Here is a 23,032-nt window from a genome sequence, read left to right as displayed (position 1 = left end):
GAGGTGAAGAGCACGTAGAGCTATAATCTTTGTTGTAATCGTCAATTCCACATTCCACATCTGCAATTGAAATAAAATTACTGCACTTTGTTTTTAATTCCCGAAATTTGTTAGAATTCCTATGTAAAATGCGCATCAAGGGGACAACAGCACCAAATTTTGCCCGGACGGTTGAATTTTAATCGTTTCTGGTGGTTGACATGAAGACATTTTAGTCTCTTCTACGTATTTTAAAATGTTTTTTATAGTTTATTTCATAATTAAATTTACACTAAAGAATCGTAGATTAAGGCTTGTTTGTTAAGTTTTATTGTTTTAATTTAAAAATTACACTTTTATTTATAGACACTTCAAATTGGAAGCAGAGATTGCTTCGATGACTTGGAGAATAAAGTGGGAAGATTTAATTCTAATTTCACCAACTCATGCCAAACATCTTGGATCGAAGATAAGTTTAACAAGGATAAGTATGCAGGTAAAATGTATAATATATTTTAAAAATTCAATTAGTTGGAAGATAGGCAAAACGACGGGGTGTGTTCTGAGGCATATGGAGTGATTAAAATTAAATTTATTTTTATAATTATTAAGATTATACGTCAAACTATCAATGAAACAGTCAGTATTCAGATCATGCAAAACTACAGAAATTTTTACTGTACAGCAATCTATTTTTGTTTTGAAGACATACGCACAAATGTGGTGAACCTCATCATCTTCATCAGCTTACGAACAATGTGTCCATCGGTGACTTATTACATCGCATATCTCACCTTCTGTTAAATCAGATTACAAATATTGACAGTAACAGTATTCAGTGTCTTCATCTCTCTTCAGATGCTTTAACTGATGCATTTTCCATTTCTTTCTTTGTGTTTTGCCCTTTTGTAAATTAGTCATCTTTCTTCTATTGTCTTTGAGGTGGGTACCGGACGAGAGACATGACGAAGCAATCCCGTTTTCTCCAACCACTCTTCCCTATATTACCCCAATATGTTATTTTGAACTCTTGAACTCCATTGGTAATCAGTGGTAACTTATTAATAAAAGATTTTGCACAGTCTCCTAAAGCTAAAAGAATTCTTTACTGGAAGAAAGAATCAAAATATTTAAAAACTTTGCGTTATTTACATGTACAGTACGTTTTTTTTTTAAAAAAAAGTAACAAATTACATTGACATGGCTGACAAACATTGCTACCTCCATAGGCAAAAAACAATAAAGTAGTAGTAGATAACAGCAAAATTGCTGTTATCTACTACTTCCAATGTGCAGATTTAGTTGCAATATTTACTACTAACAAGTAAATTACAGCACTTATTAAATATAATGCAAGTTACACTCTGTCTTGTCCTACACTCTCTATAAATTTTCATGCTAGACTATTGAAAGATATTGTTCAGGTCTAAGATTATGCATTTACAAAATTTCTAATTGAATTTTACATTTTATTGTTTTAATTATTTTATCATAAATTAACTTTTAATATATTCAAATATTTATATTATATACCATATTAAATTCAATAAGTGAAAGTTTTATTGACAAGTTAATGGAATATTTTATAAAATTAATAATATCTGAATTGAGATTAAATGGATAGAATGGTTTACTTAATAGAAAAACATTTTCCGTAATTTTTTACGGCGATAAACACGTAAATGGCGATTTTATTTATATTAATACGTTATAATTTTGTGATTTAATTCCAATTTTTGACGAAAGATGGCGAGATAATCACTTTTTAAAACCAGCCTGGATATTTAAGATAAGTTTTAATAATTAAAATTTAATGAATTTATTATCATTTGACAGAGGAAAAATTATAATAAAGCTGGAAGAAATAATTATAATTTTTTTTTTTTGAAATAGAGTAATTGTTCGTCAATTACAATGGATGCTGCTGATATGTCCAAACAGTTATTTGCAAGAACTGGTTATTTTAAGGTATTAATTTATCTTTATTTTTTAAAACATTGTGTTTAAATGATTGTTCATAATATTTAATATAAATTATAAATTTTATAGTAAAAAATACTATTATATTCGAAACGTATTTTAAATTGTAGGGGAGTATAATTGCTATTAAGCCAATACTGCTATCCAGAATAGATATAACCCGTCCTTTATTATATGAACTGAAATATGTAAGTTATATTATTTAATTATTGTTTTAATTTAATGTATTTGCCTTTAAAAGCTACACTATCTTATTTTTGAGCTTTTTATTTAAAAAGTATTACAAAAATTTATATTTAAAAAATATTTAACAAAATAATTTTTTAATTAAGTGACATAACTAATGGAAAAATGCATTCGTTCTGTCAGAATACTACACATTATTACGCCAATTGGACGTCATTTCACACGTCATCATTACAAACATACTGAATGACATCATACAGTAAGCTCCCATAGGAAGGGAACAGGAAGGGGATTTTCCCTCTCAGACTTGCTTTATTCCCTCTTTAATCTTTTAAAATAATTTAGAAATATTTTAATTCTTTCTGTACGTGTTTATAGTTCACTTTCATGAAGATCAATGAAAATAATCTAAGTAGAAACAACCTGTTAGTAACTAATTGATTAACCAATTGATTTCAGTGAATCAATTGGTTAGTTGCTTGATTAAAATCGTATATGTGTTTGCTCTCCCTGAAATAAAATCCATCTGAATTAAATTGTCATAAAAATGTACAGTATTCTAACAAAACGAATGTTAAAAGATGTAGATTAACATAAGTTTTATGTTAGTATCTGTTCTTACTTATTCAGAAATATTATCTAGGTTTTATTATCCACTTAATATATTCTAGCTATGAGTTTATTAAATCTTTTTTCTGTATAAATGTAGATGAAAGATCTCCAGCACAATCATCTTGTACGATTTATTGGCTCATGTATTGATTCACCGCATTGTTGTTTGATAACAGAATATTGTCCTAAAGGAAGCTTACAAGTGAGAATACGCATTATTTCTTCTTTACTAGTTTGTTTATTATATAAAACAATTCGTCTGTTTACGAAACAAATGCAATAAGCAAATTAAACTGTTTAATATACCAGAAAAATTTGTCTGTTAATATTTTTTATTTATTAATTTATCATTTTTATGCTGTTTTATTGTTTTGAAGAATACTAAATTTAGATAATTGAGTTACTCCCATGAAACAAAATCATTAAATAAATTGATGAATTAATTAATTTGTATAATTCTTTTACATGCTTTTTTAGTACATAGAGATCTTTGAAGTCGAGAACTTTTCTATTTAGAATCATATGTAAAAATGTTTATATTTGCACTTAAGATTACTTGAAATAAATTTTTACTAATGCATTCAAGGTACACGGTGATTTAAATGTTTCTATATAAAAGACAGGCTATCGAAAGGACACTTATGATATGGGCGTGTGCGGATAACATCAGACTAAATGAGTTTCTATTGCATTCAGTTAAATGGTTCTCATATAAAGCATGCTCTTTGACTTATTAAGTGATTGTATGAGATCAACTCTTCCACTAAGTATAGAAACTTGGATTTTCACTGTATTTTTAGTTTTAACAGCTGAATTATTACAAATGTTTTTTAATCATTACTCTGTAATTCTGTTTTTCTTTCACTATTTGTTGGGCTGCAATTTTCAAAAGTTGCAGACCTATAAATACTCATTGGTATTCGTCTGTCTGTCTTTCTGTCCTTCCTTAATCTCGGTAAATAGTTGAAGGCCGAGATCAGATATGGAAAGCTTACGGCAGGAGACACTATTGTTAAAAGGAAAAGTATGATGTACGGGGGCAAAGCACTACTATTAATAAATTATTAAGTTCATTAATATATTAATATTATATTTATTTATAATTATAAGCTATATTATTTATGTATTGATATTTATTTAATGTATTTAATTACAAAGAAATGAAATATGATTTTTCATAATATTTGACTGCTAAATTAAATCGAAATTTCTCTATTTTAAGAATAATAATTATTTAAAGATGTTTAAAGGTATTTTGTATTTACTATAAAATATAATTAAGACGAAATTGTTGCTTACAATATATATTTTTCTTCTTATATTAATAATATATTTTTAATTTAAATTGTAAAAAATGAAATATTAAACAAATAAAATATTTAAAATAGTAATTTACTTCTAAGTTTATATTAAACAACAATTTTTCTTCTGTCATAAAAGTTTAGGAATAAACAATAAATAACTCAATATTTCAGGAATATATTTTTAATTTAATTACATAGAATAAATTTAAAATATAAAATTCTATAAATTATGGTAACATGCTAGTTTGTCACTTTAATTTAATTTTACTTAATGTGTCTTCTATTTATACCGTGTACCATAATTTTAGTTACACATTTAGCACCTATAGATGTATACAGGATGGCCACAATGTCTGGAATCGTAGCGTATACATAAATGGTTTACTGATATTTCATATGTTTCAGGCGTTATCTCTCATTAACAATGCATAATTTTAGTGCACTTTGCGTTTTTAACCACAACACATTGAACATATCATGTACTGTATTGAACCTATTGCATTAATGACCATGAATAAAATAATCCAGTATCTATATTTCCAGAATTTATGACCAACCTACATGCAAACATGTTAAACACTCATCTTTAAAATAGTCATATTTATAAATTTATGTTATTATTATTATTACGAAGGTTTTAAAATTAGTGTCTGTCTGTCAAACTTATGAGAAATGTATTGAAAAACCTCATTTTTACTTTTCTATGTTACATATAACAGAGGAAAAGTATGGCGATCGGTCACGAAACGACTCTTCAAGATATTTACATTTTTGGATTCAGGAGACATTGAAACGTCGAGAAATGCAAAAAATTCGGGGGATTTTTCTGCTTGTATAGGTTTGTAGGGGGCACGATTTTGTTTATCCTCTGTGAAGCTTAATACCTCCTGCGCTTTCTGTCGAAAATTTCTGAAATTTTTCAGGGTGGTTTGTTTTTGGGGGGGGGGAATGATGCTGATAAATTTTGGTGGTGAAAGGTCGACCGGGTAGGAAAATAGAGGGGTTCGTGTGTCATATCTTGAGTAGAGTCAGACTTAATGAAGACTTTACTCGTTATTAGCATTTACAATTGTTTTTTTTATAAAGCTCGTTCTTACCGTGAAAATTATGCTTTTTCCTATTTTATTAATATGGTAATAAAATCTTATGAAAACAAACTTCACCAGTCGTTTTCACCAGACTCCATCAATCTAACATACCATTATAATGCATCATTTTCAGGGAAAATTTTTACTTTATCTATATATAAATGGGGATGTTTGTTTGTTTGTTCGCTATGCATGCTTAGTCCGTCCAACCAATAGCTAGGAAACTCGGTAGTTACTTCCATATACCCCTAATTTAGATACTGTCGTACTGTACATTCCACCCCAAAATATCGATTCGATTTCTATATATCAATTGATTTCTGTCTACATTCATTGGTGATGCCTTTATATGTAGCGTCGTCTACTGGCAAAAACTTTAAGAAAATAATAAAATTATATATAATTCTTACAAAAAAGGATATAATTTTAAGAAATATATTGGGTTGTTCGGAAAGTAATTTCGTTTTTTTATTACTAGAGGAATTAGATGTATTTTTACCAGCCAATTTTATTTTAAACCACATTTTCATTATATACTTCGACAGCTGACATTTTAAGGCTTATTTGTAAAAAATTTTGTTTGATTCTGTACAATTGTTTTTTTTTTCGGTGACCCATCAAATTTGGAAAATCGAAAGCATCATTTTCGGCATATTTTGCTTTTTTATAACTAAAAAATCAAAATGCTGTTCAAACAAGAAAAAAATTGTGGTACATGTTTGGAGAAGATGTGTTGAGAGAAAGACAGTGCCAAAACTGGTTTACAGAATTGCGTTCTGACAATTTTAATATCGAAGATACACCACATTCTGGATGGCCATTTGAAGCCAATGAAAACAAAATAAAGGTACTGATTGAAGCAATCTGCCGTATAACAACACGTGAAATCACTAAGAGATTAAATCTGTTAAATTGAACCGTTTATTTTTACTTAAAACGAATTGGTTTCGTTTCAAAGCTCCACATGTCATTAACGAGAGATGCTCTCTATGGTTGGATTTTAAAGAAATTTTTTTTTTGAGCTTTTACCAGACAACAATTGACTCGAAAGTGTACTGCATCGAGTAAACAAATTGAGTAATATCATCAAACAGAAAAGGCCAGAATTGATTAACAAACAAAGTGTTGTGTTTTACCGTGATAATACCAAATTTCACACAAGTTTGGTAACTCGTCAGAAACTGTTATAGCTTAGATGGGATGTGTTATCACACCAACCATATTCGCCAGATCGGGCGCACACAGATTATTACTTGTTCCGGTCTATAAAAATTTTTTTTAACTATAAGACATTTACTTGAAATGACAATGTCAAAAATCACTTGGATCAGTTTTTTGTAAACAACGATCAAAATTTTTATGAATGTGAAATCATGCTACTACCAGAAACAATGACAACAGGTATTTGACCAAAGTAGTCAATATATAATTCAATAAAATATTTATTTATTATAAGAATATTGCGTTTATTTTTCTATGGAAAAAACGAAATTAATTTTCGAATAACCCAATATATTATATTCACTTACTGCGACATTGATATAACGCGAAATAGACGCGTCATTATGCCATTACTGTGACAGGTAGCAGATAGCACTTGCCTGCGTGGAGTGTAGTGTTTTGTCCCTGTACTATACATCTTACTTTTCCTGCTAGCAATAGAGTCGTGGGAATTATATATATAACTCCGTTCAGGGGAAAAGTTTTGAAATGAAATGACGTCATTTGTGATGAAAACCGAAAGTTTCTCTGGGCTTCCTTCTTTTACCCTTTCCATATCTAATCTCGTTGTTCACCCATCTAACTCCATTCTAGAAATTAATGAATGACAGAGTGACAGACAGACAGTGGAAATTTATAGGTCTACAATTTTTTCAAATCGCAGCCCAATAAGTACCCTTTAGTAACCGTGTTACCGAATATCGGTAGTCGATCGTGAGTTCGCGCATCGCCAACGGACTGGCCACGTGGAGTTTTCTGGAATTTCTTTGCGTTACTATCACTTAAATAGGGGCCACCTTTACGTAAGAGTCTTCCTTAGATGCATCATCCTCTTTGCCAGACTTCTCACGTGTCACGTTGCCGTAACCAAATAAACCAAGCCAATTCTAATAATTTTTCTATAAACTTGATATTTACGATATACTTATCTACCACGAAACCTGGACACCCCGCTCCCTCTCCTGATTTCATCTCCCCTTATTACCTCATAATCCAATCGCCCAAACTTCTTACTGATACTGCTGAAAGATGTTCTAATGTTTAGCCAAATTAATGTACTGTACGTGCAACGCTTATAAGGCACAAAGTAGAGCTGGAAGTCTTCTGTGCCGATGTTTATTTTTCATATTTATGATGGCGACATTCCTTCATCCAAAATTTCCTGCAGTTGTAGTCCATGTAATGTGACTTTTGAAGTTGTACAAAGTACTAGTTGTAGTCTAGTATTTTATTACTGTCAAATCTGCTTCCACTATTCTTATGCTGCATGTTTCAAAAGTTTCCTTTACATAGATGTTTTTGATGAACTTTACTTTTTCACTCCGTTTTCTTTTTAATGGGATCACATAAAAGCAACTATTCTCGCAGTTTTCCAAGATGCCTTTATTTAAATATGTTTTATATGAAGTCTTTCGGACGTTAAGGTTAGCAACTTCGATCACATGCGGGCCCTCACAATCTGTCTAACACGGATAACTTTTCAAATATAAGATATTAATAGTAGACCAGTATTAATTAGTACTCGTTGACCATCCTAACTTCTAGGAGGAGGTCAACTACTACTTTTAGTCGAATTTACTTAACCTCCTTCTGCAAAAGTCCCTTCTTTCTGTAGGACCCAATGGTATGGTGTCATTCGAATAGAAAATTTACATAAATAATATCTTGTGCTGGCAGGTAACCTTGTATTAAGTGGTTTTCGAGGGTACCGAGTTTAAATATTTAGTCTATTTTTTCGCAAAATTTGATTCGTTGGCAGGTGATTATTTAATACAGCTAACATTAGAAAAATGCGGTCTACTTTACAAAATGAAATTGTTCCATTTCGTACCATTCGAGTATCACAATAAACGTGACAATGTGGGCTAAAATAACCAAACTCTTTATATGGTTTTCGTCTTAAATATCTGTTATATTATAGTATTTGATTTATATAGCTACAAAGGTTATCTTACGTAAGGATTTATCACACCGAATGACCAATCTAAGAGATTTTAAAAATTCTTTATTCCTCTACTGTATACAATTTAAAGAATTTTTAAAATGTTAGATTGGTCACTGCTAGTTTAATAATAAAATTAAATTTAATAAATAATACTTTATTATATGAAATATGGAACTAGTTAATTTATTATTATATTTTATATATTAACCATACGTGAGTCGCTAGAATTTTTTTCCATGCTGAATTGCATGGGTCTCTCAGACCGGTGTTCTTATAAAATTATTACATTTTATCTATCGCATAAAAAACACTACAACTTCTCCGTTAAATTGTATATTGTATATAAATTGTATATCAACGAAATTGCCTTTTTAATATTTATTTTTACGTAATTTGATGGAAAAAACGCAATTAACAAACATCAGATTTCAACTTGCTGTAAATTATCTCACGTTTCACCGATCGTCATCGGGTTTGTTTGTAAACGGGGAAGAAAGATGACTCATTCATGAGAAGTTAGTAGAAATTTAGTACTACTGCAAAAAGATTTGTTAATAGACCTCCCGTTACCCCCTACCCCAAGAGAATAATCGTTAATTGTTTTATGGCTCTATTAACAAATGTTTTTTTCCGGGTTGTAAATCGACTAATTGACAAAGCTTTTATTTCATTTCACTCATAAGAATGATATCTTTAAATTTTAACAGATAGTTTCGTTAGATTTTTACATATACATTTTATTTGTAATTTTTTATGTGATATAGTCGTGTGTTTGGCTTAATTCGATCACCTAATATAAATAATTGACATCGCTCAGAATACTATAGAAACCATCAAAATTCTTTCCTCATATTTTAGACATAAACGTTTTCTCTGTACGAAATAAAGAAATGAAAAAAATAACGGGTGGACCATCAAAAATTCGGCAATTTACAACATATTCTGGATTCTGTAATTTGTTTTCTTCATAATATAAAATCTTCACATAATAATACTAAAAAAATACATCCATGTCAATTCCTGAATGTTATAAAAATGCAATTATCAAAAATTTTATAATTTTCACAATTTGTATTATCATAATTTATTTTCGTTTTTGTTTAAGCCTTGTAACAAAAAACTCTTGATGCAATCAAATGCAGCGATTCATTTATAATTACTTGGAACGTAGCTGGGGCGGCCTTTTTAGGTTTGTTTTGTTGTGCAGCGATGGAAAATGAATAGATAATAAATGTAGATTATAATTAAAATTATTTTTATCAGATTAATTTAGATTATTAGATTATAGCTACGCGATATGATTGTCGCGTAATTGTAATTTTTTTCTTTATATCTAATTCCGGAAGACGTCGAGAACAGCTGTTGGCAGCTTTCCCGGGATATTCTCATGTATACCTGACGTTTATAACAGGAGGGGGAACTAATTTACTACATATATTTAAATATAACACAAAATTTCCGATTTTTATGCTATTAAAATACGGGGTTCCCGACTAAAAAGCATGGGAAAAAAATTCTTCTCAATAAAAAACAAAAAAAATCTCCCGCTGTCATAAAAAATATCCAATAGTATTTTTAAAAAATTTACTGAAGTCAAATCTAACCAATAGAAGTTTAGAACGATATAATTAATCTGATTTAAAAATTCCTATAAAAAAACAATATCGCATATAATTAGCTAATTAATAAAACGTCATAAAAAATTTTTGCGGCAAAAAACTTATAAAATTTGCACAGGCCATAGAAAACACTGTACCGGTACCGATTCATTTATTTTTGGAAAAGCTACAGGTAAAAATACCGGTTTTTTCTGTAACGTTATGTACCAAGCCCGAGTTATCAATTTTAAACTTTTTATTTATTAATAAAGTATTTAATAAGTTATTAACTTTTAATACAAATTATTAAAACTTAATTAAATTAACTCTTTTTCTTTGTTATTTATTAACTTTAAGTAACACTTGTTTAATAAAAATTTAAATTGGGTTTCATAACTCATTCTGAATTCATCTAAGACTTCATTCAACTTTAATTCTTATCTTTGATTAATTACTTTTAATATTACATATTATTGTGAAACTTTTTAATCTGAAGATTTGTATATAAATTAAAGTTCTTACTGTTTCTTTTACAGGATATATTAGAAAATAACGAAATAAAATTAGATTGGATGTTTCAATGTTCTTTAATGCACGATATTATTAAGGTAAGATCGTAGATTAATTAGTAGAGTAAAATATTATTGTCAAACATATGTTATAGTGTAGGCCTATAACTATTATTCTGTACTTATAGTTATATAAAAACATTATTATTTCATAGAATTGTGAATTATACATCTTAGAAGTGTTCGTAAAGTTCTTATTTGTTTTAGAGAAATAACGGATAACTTCGTTAAATTCAGTTATAAAACGATAAAAAGTGTACATTTACTAAATATTTACGAATAATATTCATAAATGTGATGTCAAAAATTCGTGGACAGTTCGATTTAGCAGACTGAGTGATGTGGTATGAATTGACATGCAAGTTTCTTTCGTGATAGTTTTTACTTCATTTACTTTATTCTATGAGACATGACGTGGATATCTTTCTTCATCATCAAGAGGTGTCAGTTATAGAATAAATTCTAAAGAAATCTAAACTACAGGACCAGCTTATGAAATTTCCTTTCAAATGTCTCTCTAATCTATATGCTAAGAACATATTCGTTAGCTGAACCCACCCTCATGGACTAACAAATTAGCTGTCGATAGATAAGGGTGTGTCTGCAGACGTGCAATAACTTTTTCTTTTCGGATCCAATGATCCCTTCCGGCGATATCGAGTTCCAAAGTTCTAAAATTTCCCTATCATTTTGTGTAGAGAGTCGATAAGAAGAAACTTTTTGCAGCAATTTAGTATCAGGTCCACTGAATTGTTATTCAGCAGGCAAATACTTGGTCAGAAGGCCTAGTATTAGATTTACCACGTTAAATGTGACATACAAAAAATTTTGTACTCCATTTTTGAAGTTGGTATTAAGAGTGTTGTTATATCTTATGTATTCCAGAATACAAGTAATACTTGATAGAAAGTGAATTTTAATTTTTAATTCTAAATTTGCTATTTCTATTTAATGCCTTATCCCACAGGTACTGCGGAATGTCTTATAATATATATATATTTCCTCTAATACTCAATGTTACTGCTGTCATACTTTTATTTGTAAGGGGATTCAGCTATAAAAATCTATAAACCATCATTTTTCTGAACTAGATAAGGATTTTATAATTACTCTGTTTAATAATTGGCTGCTGTTTATGTATCCAAATATTAATTTAGATACATAAACATTATTTATTTATTAAACTATATTTAGATAGCGAGTTAATCCAAGTTTTCTATTTTTGTCGCAAAGTCCATTGCTGTAACTTGAAGACATTTAATCAAATGTAATGCCCAAAAAGCATATAAAAACGTTTTTTAAAACAAGTTAGATAGTTAATAATAAAAATTAAACAGCTGAAACTTGTAATACATGTTTTCGACTGGTTTTTATTACAAATTATTTTGATGTTAGAAAAGTAGATTGTAATATCAGGACAACATTTTCTATTTAGTGTATTTATATATATATATATTGATATATTTAGTCTTCGTTGCAATAACGTATAATGGTTTCGCACAAATTAAATAGATAAATGTAAATTTTAAATGAACTAGTTGATACATTGCAATAATATAAAAAAAAAATAATACTCTCCAATATAAGCAATATCACATAATAAAATATTATTTAACAGCACATATATTAACATATTTCTATTTATAAATTATTGTTACTTTTATTAGGTATTTTTTTAAATTAAATTTCTTAATTTATAAGTATTCTTGCACTAAATTTCCACTAAAATACATATATTTATGCATATAATTCATAAGATGTTTACTTAGTTAGGTTTGAAAAAAATGTAAAAGTTTACTTATAAATTGTCAGAAATAGAGAGTTATTAAACTTCAAAACAATTTAAAAATTGTGGATATTTAAAAAAATTCTGCCGGTAACATTAGATATTTAACATTTTTCTTTATCTTTAGAAATGTCCAGTTGTTAAATGACGTTTCGACAAACAAGAATAGTTTAATAGGCTGTGATCTTTTTTTTGATTTCTTCCCATCAAAACACCAAGCCATTTTTGTTTCATATAACTTGTTTCATATAATAGTGATACAATTTGTGCATTTGAAATGTCATGAAAAGGCTTTGTCACATACAACAATAATATGGTAATTATAATTAAACAACATATACATTTTAAATAGGTAATTGCATTTGCTAAATGTGTAAAATCTCGAAATATATGCTTCAATAGAAAGTAACTAAAACTTACAAAAATATTTTATTGGACCTTATATAGATTTTTAAGTACATCGTAGATACCAGAGTTCAATAAACGAGGATTAATGTGTAGTATTTAAATATGGACTCTCAAAACATCGAGTTTCCAAACCCTAGCTATAACAGATGGAATTTCATGAAATCTGTTTTCGTTATTTTCAGGTTTGCATTTGATCTTTTACAGTATTTCATAGGATTTCCAGTTTCGGTGCTACTGTAGGCACTAAAAGTTGAGCATTTAAGAATATATGTAATAAAAATTGTTTGTAATTATGTAAATGACAATGCACTCTTGTTACTTGCTCCTGCATCACAAAGGAATTTATATATACTTTATTACTTTCCCGGCTGTTATATATAACGGAGGGAACTTTTGGCGATCGGTCAAAAAATGACCCCCCAAAGAATTTTTATATTTTTAGCCTTAGAATACCTTGAAACGTCGAGAAATGCAAAAAATTTGAGTTTTTTCTGTATGTTTGGATTGTGTATGTGGGTGCCACAGTTTTGTTCACTCCCTTTGAAGATTAATAACTCCTGTGCTTTTTGTCGAAAATTTCTGAAATTTTGCAAGGAAGTTTGTTTATTGGGGATTGTGCTATTTTAGTAGTTAAAGGTTAAGGGGTGGAGAGATAAGGGGTCGCGTGTATATCGAGCAAACCTAATGAAGATTTTACTCGTTATTATCATTTACAAATTTTTATAAAACCCGTCCTTACCCTCAAAATTAAACTTTATACCATTTTATAATAGTTAAAAATATAAAAAGTTTTTAAAAATAAAATATGGAAACAGGTGCCGCCACCAAAATTTTGAATGTTGCCGGGAAAGTTAATCAACTCGTTACTAATTTATTTGTATTATGATCTTGTGATGTTTAACAGTAGTAAAACGATTTTTCGATGATTGCTATTACAATTAAATAGTATACATTTCATTTAAAAAGTATTTCATATATTAAAAACCAATATTTTAAATTATATTATAAATTAAAAAATAAAAAATATTTTAAAAATCAATATTACTGTAATGAATAATAATAAAATATTTTATGAAGCAAAAATAAACTTCAGTATTAATTTTTTTTTCTTTTTACTTTTCACATATAAATTAAATTAGTAGCTTTTTATTTACAATTAAATTCTTTAATTAAAATGTGTCCCAACTTAAGAAAATTATTATTTTTTATTAATTTTTATATATAAATTAACTAAAAGTAATTGAAGTTGTTTCAAACTCTATTTACTTAGTTATTACATATAAATCTCGTAGGAATTTTAAATTTCAGTATAAATATAAAATGTTTTTATATAATACACTTAAGTATATTTGTAATATTTAATAATTAATTAATTTTTTTTTCTATAGGGTATGGCTTATCTACATAGTAGCGAAATTCATTCCCATGGTAATTTAAAATCATCAAATTGTGTTGTGGACAGTAGATTTGTCTTAAAAATAACGGATTTTGGTCTTCATTCTTTAAGAACATACGATGAAAATGAAAACGAAGATTCTTACGCTCACTGGAGAAGTAATATTTTTTATTTTTAATAAAATAGAATTAAATATGTATTCATTTAGTCGATATGAATATTGTTCTATAGCTATTTCGTAAGCTCTTAACAATATTGAAATGCATTCATTTTTATGGAAAATATGCTCAATTTTAATTAGGATTTTTTAATTTGCAAGCACATTTTTAAATAATTAACGTAGAATAAAGTAAATTGACATAGTTCAAATTATAATAATCTTAATTATCGTGTACCTACAGCAAATCACTCGTATACTTAGAGTATGCTAATTAATCACTTAGAGTAGTATAAATTGTCATAATTTATTTGATTTTAAAATCTTATATTAAAAATTAAATTTTAGAAGGTCAAACACAACCTTAAAACTGTCATTCATTGTATAGATTCTATCATAGGATAAATGGTATAAGCTTATTTCGCGTATGATAAAGTTTATAACTTCAATTTTCAATTATGAAACCTTGGCAGTGTCTTTTAATAATAGGGAAACTTTGGATGGCTCCAGAATTACTTCGAAAATCAAAACCTCCCCTTGAAGGCACTCAAAAAGGAGATGTATATTCCTTTGCCGTCGTCGCTCACGAAATAGTGATGAGACAAGGTCCTTTCTATCTAGGTACGGTAGAACTAAGCCCAAGAGGTATGTTCACAAGTTTTGTTTATCTAAAACATTATTTTAATTAACTTGACAAGTTTTATTATGCTAAAATTTTAAAGTAATTTTAATTGATTTTAATTGATAAATATTTTATAATTAACATTAATTTTAATAATAACAATTTTAAAAGGAATATGTCTAACTTATTATGTTAAACGAATATAGTCACGCGAAAATTTCATAAAGAGAATATACATAGCAACATTCTAAGACCTTAAATATGCTTTGTGTTATAAAATTTTTAAAAAAATTTAAAGTTTATAAATAATTTTATATCATTCCGTTTTAGTAATACAATTATTATTAATAGCGAAATTGTTTCAAAAACATATCTTTACGAATTTTTAAAAATATAACAGACTCTTGCTAATCCAGCCTCTCAATTAACCGCCCACTCGAAATATCCTGCATACCTTATTAAAATATCTTTCTCTTATTCATGTTTCTTAATTTATAAAATACATAAAATAAACTTTTAACATTAACTTTAATAAATAATTAAATTTGAAATTACTGTATCCCAATGCATAACTTCAGAATAACAAAATACAGTTCCAAAAAGGTAGTTCATTGCGTTCAGTCCAGTAACTCAGTAATCCGGCACTCAAACTAATACAACATTCCTCTACCCAAAGAATGGCCGGATTAGCAAAATTCTACTGTATTCCAATTTGTTTAATAGGCAATTATTTTCTCTCACTTGACAACACTTTACATAACATTATTTGTTATATAGCGGTTAAAATAGATAGAAAATTTATTCATCACATCTTTTAACTTCAAAGCTATTCGTTTCCTTTGGTGCAAAATGACAGATTTGTTTTCCTTCTTACTCTCATAATACACAATTAGGCAATTATATCATTAACGACGTTAGCATTGCATCACGCATACAAAATTCAGTAATCCGACACCTGCCAGTCCGATATATGTCGGGTTACAGAAACTCTACCGTATTCTTTCGACTCTATCTGGCTGTTGCAATTTTTATCAGGCTTCACATTTACCACATTATTACAATCATTTCATATAATTTTGAATGACCGCAGTGTGGATTGAATCCAATCAGTGGCGTAGCTAGGATGGGGCAAGTAGGGCACGTGCCCCGGGCGCCTTTCAAAGGGGCGCGCGCAAAATCGCCAATTATAAAATTTAAAAATCAAAATAAATCAATTCGTATCAAACAATCTCGTCCGCGACTCACGCGCTTCGCGAATGAGCGAGAGGGAATGAGTGGTGCGCGCAGGCGGTGCACTTGCTCGTTCGAATTCGACACTTCTCGCGCAGTTGTTTATTTTGTTTACATGTGATTTGTCATTCTGATTTAAATACTCCCGAGCGAGCGAGCGAGCGAGCGTTATTGAAGCTACTTGATTTGTTATCTAATTGTCAGTGTCGGGATAGAATCGTCTGGACGTACGATTCCCGCCTTTTCTTGTTTCTTTTTATTTTATTTCAAAATAGTCGACTCTGCATAAGTCGGTTGGAAAACGACCAGTAATTTGAATCCACGATCGCTGATTGGCCGCGGATCATCGGACTATAGCCGGTCTTACGACAGAGCTAGGTAGCGTTGATTGGTTAATCAAACTTAACTTCAATCGGTATAAATGGTTATAGTTTTGGCGGGAAAAGGGGAGTTGGCCAAACGCACTGCTTTATTTAGTGTATCATTTTTAATAATATATTAACCTCTTAACAGTGGAACAGTCGTACTCGGCTCTACCAGTTAGTTGTGGAGATAAACCGTGGGAGTTTTTTTTAAAATTTTCCCACGCGTTTTTCTCGTTTCCGTTTAGGAAAAAAAATTTTTAAACAGTTACGTCTTGTAAAGAAAAAATCGTTCTTTATTGTCACATAATTTTTATATATATGAATTTTTTTCGCGGTAATTTTTTGCTAAAATTTTTTTTTTCAAATTTATATTAAATTCTTTTTTGATTTTCCATCCGATACGATTTTTTCAAAACTTTTGAATTTATTTTCAATTTTATAAAATTTTTTAAAGTTTTAGGCATTTAAGTAATGACGATTTTTTCCAACCTGCGAATCAAATTCAAGAAAATGTAATTGACAGTTAACGAATTTCATCCACAACAATAGAAGACGTAAAGGTTGTTATGACTACAACTGGCGGCCTTTCCCCCAGACTGAAATGTGGGTGAAGGTCGTCTCGTGTTCTACTTTCTGTAGAAGTGACGTAATCATTGTAAATAAAAGAAAATTTCAGTATATCTTTTATTTAAAATTTTAAAATTCGTTGTTCAAATTTACACCGAAATATTAAAGCGGATTAAAATATTAGAATTTTGTAAATAAACTTACTTCACATATAATAAATTTAAATGAATTAATCTATAAGAAACAACAAAACAATAAAGAAATGTAGAAATATTTTTATATTCATTTTCACATTTATAACATATGTTATCGTCATTGATCGATATTTAATTTTAAAAACAATTTTCATCATTGGCATGCATCAGAAAAAAAAATGCACAACTTCCCTAAAACACACTTCATTGAGAAGGTCCGCTTCACTCTGAAAAAGCCGACAGTTTTATGTCAGAAATCCAACGTGTGACCTACTTTCTCTAACATAGTAAAACAAAGTAAGTTACAGTACAACAATACACATAAACATAAATAAATTAGTAGCCCAATAATACATACTTTCATGTAAATCCATATGTTATATCCAAAAGTCAGTTTTCCCAAATTGTTGAAAAATAAATTATTTTCAACTTTTCTTTTTGTAAAGTAGCATATTCTGAAAAACAAGTTCTATATTCAGAGTAAAATTTCCACCTTTTATCCGTTAAAAATAACGCAAAATGTACGAATCCACGTAATAAAAAATTCTCGCAGTGAACTTCGAAAAAACCAGAAACACAGATACACCAGACTGCACTGTACAAAATTTTCCCACGAACTGATTCATATTTTAATGCACCTGTGAATAATTTCATCACATGACGAAAAGTTTTTGAATAAAAGCTAAAAGTTTTTCAAAATTCTTTCATAAAATCCGATGAATTTAATTAATACACAATAACTAGATCTGTTTAATAAAGATTAATAATTTTCCATTATAATTATGCAAATAAGATATAAAAAAGATCATCGCGCAAATTCTCCCGCGAACCATGGATGACTCTTACGTCATCTGGATTGAAGTTTCCTGCAAAATAGTGAAAATTTTTATATAATTATTTTACTAATCCAGTCAAATTTAAATAATATAAAATGTCTAGATCTGTTTAATAAAGATTAGTAATGTACTATCATTAATATGCAAATTAGATATGACAAAGATCACTGTGGGAAAATTCCCGCCAAGGTAAAAATACCTTTCGGTCACATGATCACCAAGAAATACAAAGAAATATGTCTAAAGTTTAATATTTGTGTACATATTAATAAATTTTAACTAATATCATCGTTTAAAATTTAATGTTTCTGAAAATTAGTAAACTGTAACAAATTTCATCAAAGACAACAGAATAATTTTCAGCTTATAAAAACTCTACAATAAATGATTATTTCTTCGAAAGACGTCGATATGCACGAATAAATAATAAATATGTAATAATGCTTTTATTCAGTTTAAATGGATATTGTAAAAATTAAGCTATTTAATTTGTTTGGCTTTTATAATTTAGTTTCCGAATATTTTACTGTGAAATTCCATTCAGTAAACAGAAACAAAAACAGGCTATTAATTATAAACAGGACAATAGAATAATTTTTACGTAAATTGATTGTAAATACAGAAAAAAACGAATTATATCAAAGATGGGACAAACAAGCTTTCATCCCCAGAACAGAGCTTATAATTCGTTGTCATTTTCAGCCTGTTCCTACTTCGATGTTTTATGTTGGTAAAAAGTTAATGTTTTAAGATGTTCTTAGTGAAGAAAGATAAAAGTATCGAAATATAATATTCAGGAATAAACATATTCATGTATATCCATATTAGAAATGTATATTTTTTCCGATATTAGAAATAATATCACGAGAAAAACATTATATAAATGAAATACGGCCATAAACAATTTCTTTCTGTCAAATAAATTACGGATTAAACGGGTTTATTTAGAAAAATTCAAACGCGAATAACTGACTTTAAATATAGAGAGGATACAGTATGCTTGTTATGTGATAGTATCTGCGTTTACAAATTAACAGAATTTTCCATTTTTTTTTTTTACACATTATAATCTAGGAAACTATGTTTAATAATAAGACATACTACAGAAAGGGTAAGAAAGGAACGTCAGTCATTGTATCTAATGTATTATTGAAAGTTTCATTCATATAGATAATTAATTTTATCAAGATACATTTCTCCAGAAGAAAATTATCAATATTTCTCGTAAATATAAGTAAATTTTATTATAATTTAGATAAAAACTCATTTTTTCCCCACGCATGGCTTCTTTCCCCTCCCTCTTACTCCTATACTTGGAACATTCCATTTCATAATTTGATGTAATAATAACGTTTAAAATGATTCTAAATAAAATATTGACACTTAAAGTAGGTTAATATAGGCCTATATTGTCACGAGTCTCAGGTGTATTCATAAAAATGTAATAATCTATACAATAATACTTTCTCACATGCTCCATGTGTTAAAGTTTGCAGCTGTAATTGAAGGTAATATATAAAGAAACAAAATGTTTATATTATCAATAGTTATAAAAGATATCTTATTTTCACGTAGAAAAACAAAATAAGACAGAAGAAACAGACAATCACACGATATCTCTATCCAGGACATTCTATAATTGATTTCAAATTTCTAATGTCGACATACATGAATATTTTTGTGTGTGTGAATATTATATTTCGATACTTTTATGTTTCTTCACTAAGAACATCTTAAAACATTAACTTTTTACCAACAAAAAACAGTCGAAGTAGAAACAGGCTGAAAATAACAACGAATTATAAGCTCTGTTCTGGGGATGTAAGCTTGTTTCTCCCATCTTTGATATAATTCGATTTTTTTTCTGTATTTACACTCAACTTACGTATAAATTATCGTATTGTGCTGTTTATACTTAATAACCTAACTTTGTTTCTGTTTACTAAATTGAATTTCACAGTAAAATACTCGGAAACTCTAAATTATAAAAGCCACACAGATTAAATGGCTTAATTTTTACAATATCAATTTAAAATGGATAAAAGCATTATTAAATAATTATTATTTATTCGTGTATATCGACTTCTTTCGAAGAAATACTCATTTATTGTACGGTTTATGTAAGCTGAAAAATTAAATTTTAAACATATTTCTTGGTGAACACGTGACCGAAAGCTATTTTTATCTTGGCGGGAGATTTCCTAGTGATCTATCTCATATCTAATTTGCATATTTGTAATAATATTTGTGATAATCTTTATTAAACAGATCTAGACATTTTATATTATTTAAATTTGGCTGAATTAGTAAAATAATTATATAAAAATTTTCAGTATTTTGCAGGAAACTTCAATCCAGATGACGTAAGAGTCATCTATGGTTCGCGGGAGAATTTGCGCGATGATCTTTTTTATATCTAATTTGCATAATTATAATGGAAAATTATTAACCTTTATTAAGCAGATTTAGTTATTGTGTATTAATTAAATTCATCGGTTTTTGTGAAAGAATTCTTTAAAACTTTTAGCGTTTATTTAGAAACTTTTTGTCACGTGATGACATTGGACAAGAGCATTTTCGTTTTGTTTATTGTATACGACAGTTCGCGCCAGATTTCGTAAAGTGCGGTTCGATAATTCTGTTTCTCTCGTTTATTCGAAGTTCACTGCGATAATTTTTTATTACGTGGATTCATACATTTTGCGTTGATTGCAATGGATATTTTAAGGCATAAAGTTTACTGTGAATTACTTCTAAATTCAGAAAGAAAAGTTGAAAATAATTTATTTTTCGACAATTTGGGAGAACTGATCTTTGTTTGGATGTAAATGAAGGCATGTAAATTTATTTGTGCATATAATTATCTAGTTCTAATTTCGAAACATTTATGGCATTTAGTGTTTATAAGCGTGTTATTTAGACATGTCTACTAATTTAGTGCTAAAACGTAGAACTACGTCAAAGAAGAATACAAACTTTAATTAGCAAGTAGTATCTTTATTAGAAAACTTATTTGTTGGTAGATTTTTTTACATTTAAAGTGTAATTAGATGAAACTAAATGGATGTGAACATAGAAAGTTGAATATGGCAAGAGTAATAGATAAAACTATTATTACATATTACTCGATCAGAAAAATTTACACTTGAAGAATTTTGTTTTGTTAATTATTGCCTAGGGTTTATGTCGAAAATATTTTTCAGTTATATTTGTAATTACAGTTAATTCGAATAGTAATGGCGCTTAAATATTTATAGAATTAATTGAAGTTTTCGAGTTTTGTTTTGAGGAAACTGAGGAAGGCAAGAGTATCTACAGTTGTATAATGAACTGAATTTAAGTAAATTAGGTGATTTTGTATGTTTCGATGTAGTTTTTTATAATATTACGATATACGAACTTTCGATTTTGTAAATTGTATTATACTAAAAAATAAAGTTTTTCGTTATTCTCCTACTTAATGATGTATTTATAATGTTTCTGAACTAAATAATACTTATTAAATTGAAATCCGAGCTTTACAAAGTACTATGAATATTAGAGAAGACCGTTTTACTATAAACTACTACGCTTTTACTACAGCTTACTCCAATGTTGATTCTACGAAAAGTAGGTCAGACAAGGACCGTTAGACTAATGACGTAGGCTGTTTACTTTTTCCGGTCGCATCGGTGCACTCCCGATAGCGTCATTTACAGAAGTCACACCTACTTTTTTCTGACGCGAGCCAATTAGGAATATTAATTTTTTTAACCAATCAGATGACGGCGGGAGATTTAAATTCGATTTATGTCGATAGATGGCCGTCTAAAATTTCATATTTATTTTAATTTTCTTTCTTTTATTGTAAATTCTCGAGAACTAAAGGATATTCCAAAACAAAGTTGGAGAACCCAACTACTCGTGAAAATTCTACGACTTCACGAAATGGTCCAGGTATTTTATAAGAATTTTTGAACGGCTATTTCCGTCCTTCACCACTGCCACTCGATCGCCTTGGACGGCTATTTCCGTCCTTCACTGTTAAGAGTATTAAGATAATTTACGATGAGGGCTCAACTTTGATGCGTGCCCTAGGCGCCGTTTTCGATTGCTACGCCCCTGAATCCAATCGTAATAAGATAAATTCAGACTAATTATACAGTGAATAAGTGTTCTCAAAAATAAGTAACTCGATCTATCAAAAGGGATGAATAATTGACTAATAAAGTATTAATAATTTGCCGAAAAGAAGTATGTATATATATATATATACGTGGTACGATCCAAAAGTTCGGGGACTGCAGTAATCTATGACAACAAAAGCATGTATTTGAAGTTACAGCGTATGAAATCGATTCTACCAAACCACCTCTACGTGTTCAGGTTATTTTCACCCATGTCATGTGATTAAACCGCGAGCGCTGCTGTTTTTTTCCGCAGATAGTTACCTTTGTTCTACGACGTAATAAAAGTGGAGTTTCAAGAACAACCTCCAACATTAAATTTTGTCAGCGTTTAGGTAAAACACCTACGGAGACTTTAAAATTGCTAAGAAAGGTGTACGGTGATTCTACCATGGCCAAGTCCAAATGTTGGATGTTGTTCTTGAAACTCCACTTTTATTACGTCGCAGAACAAAGGTAACTATCTCCGGAAAAAAACAGCAGCGCTCGCGGTTTAATCACATGACATGGGTGAAATTAACCTGAACACGTAGAGATGGTTTGGTAGAATCCATTTCGTACGCTGTAACTTCAAATACACGCTTTTGTTGTCATAGATTACTGCAGTCCCCGAACTTTTGGATCGTACCACGTATATGTTACAGTCAAAGCCCGTTTTTAGTTAGAACGCGTTTTAACTAGTTGAAACTAGTTTATACTGGATGTCTTTGTTAAAACCCGTTTTGTTTAGTTAAAACTAGTTTTAACTCAAATTCATTTTTGACTAGCAGTAAATTCTAGTTATAACAAAGACATCCAGTGTAAACTAGTTTCAACTAGTTAA

The 23,032-nt window shown here is 29.0% G+C and overlaps 1 protein-coding gene across 2 annotated transcripts in view; it reads left to right on the top strand.

The window, feature by feature from the left end:
* The window catches only part of LOC136980821 (atrial natriuretic peptide receptor 2-like), a 141,937-nt gene that overhangs the window by 98,558 nt on the left and 20,347 nt on the right, over positions 1 to 23,032 (top strand). For both annotated transcript variants that reach the window (XM_067277013.1, XM_067277014.1), the window contains 7 exons: positions 346 to 475; positions 1,873 to 1,947; positions 2,070 to 2,147; positions 2,855 to 2,959; positions 10,450 to 10,521; positions 14,065 to 14,230; positions 14,719 to 14,874. In XM_067277013.1, coding sequence (XP_067133114.1) covers positions 346 to 475; positions 1,873 to 1,947; positions 2,070 to 2,147; positions 2,855 to 2,959; positions 10,450 to 10,521; positions 14,065 to 14,230; positions 14,719 to 14,874 — 782 coding nt within the window. The remainder of the gene's footprint in view (positions 1 to 345; positions 476 to 1,872; positions 1,948 to 2,069; positions 2,148 to 2,854; positions 2,960 to 10,449; positions 10,522 to 14,064; positions 14,231 to 14,718; positions 14,875 to 23,032) is intronic.

The sequence above is a fragment of the Centruroides vittatus genome, unplaced genomic scaffold (genome assembly GCF_030686945.1).
Source record: "Centruroides vittatus isolate TY-2023 unplaced genomic scaffold, ASM3068694v2 contig_726, whole genome shotgun sequence".
NCBI classification, from domain to species: domain Eukaryota; kingdom Metazoa; phylum Arthropoda; class Arachnida; order Scorpiones; family Buthidae; genus Centruroides; species Centruroides vittatus.
The sequence above is the reverse complement of the archived record's forward strand: the minus strand, read 5'-3'. Positions and strand labels throughout refer to the sequence as shown.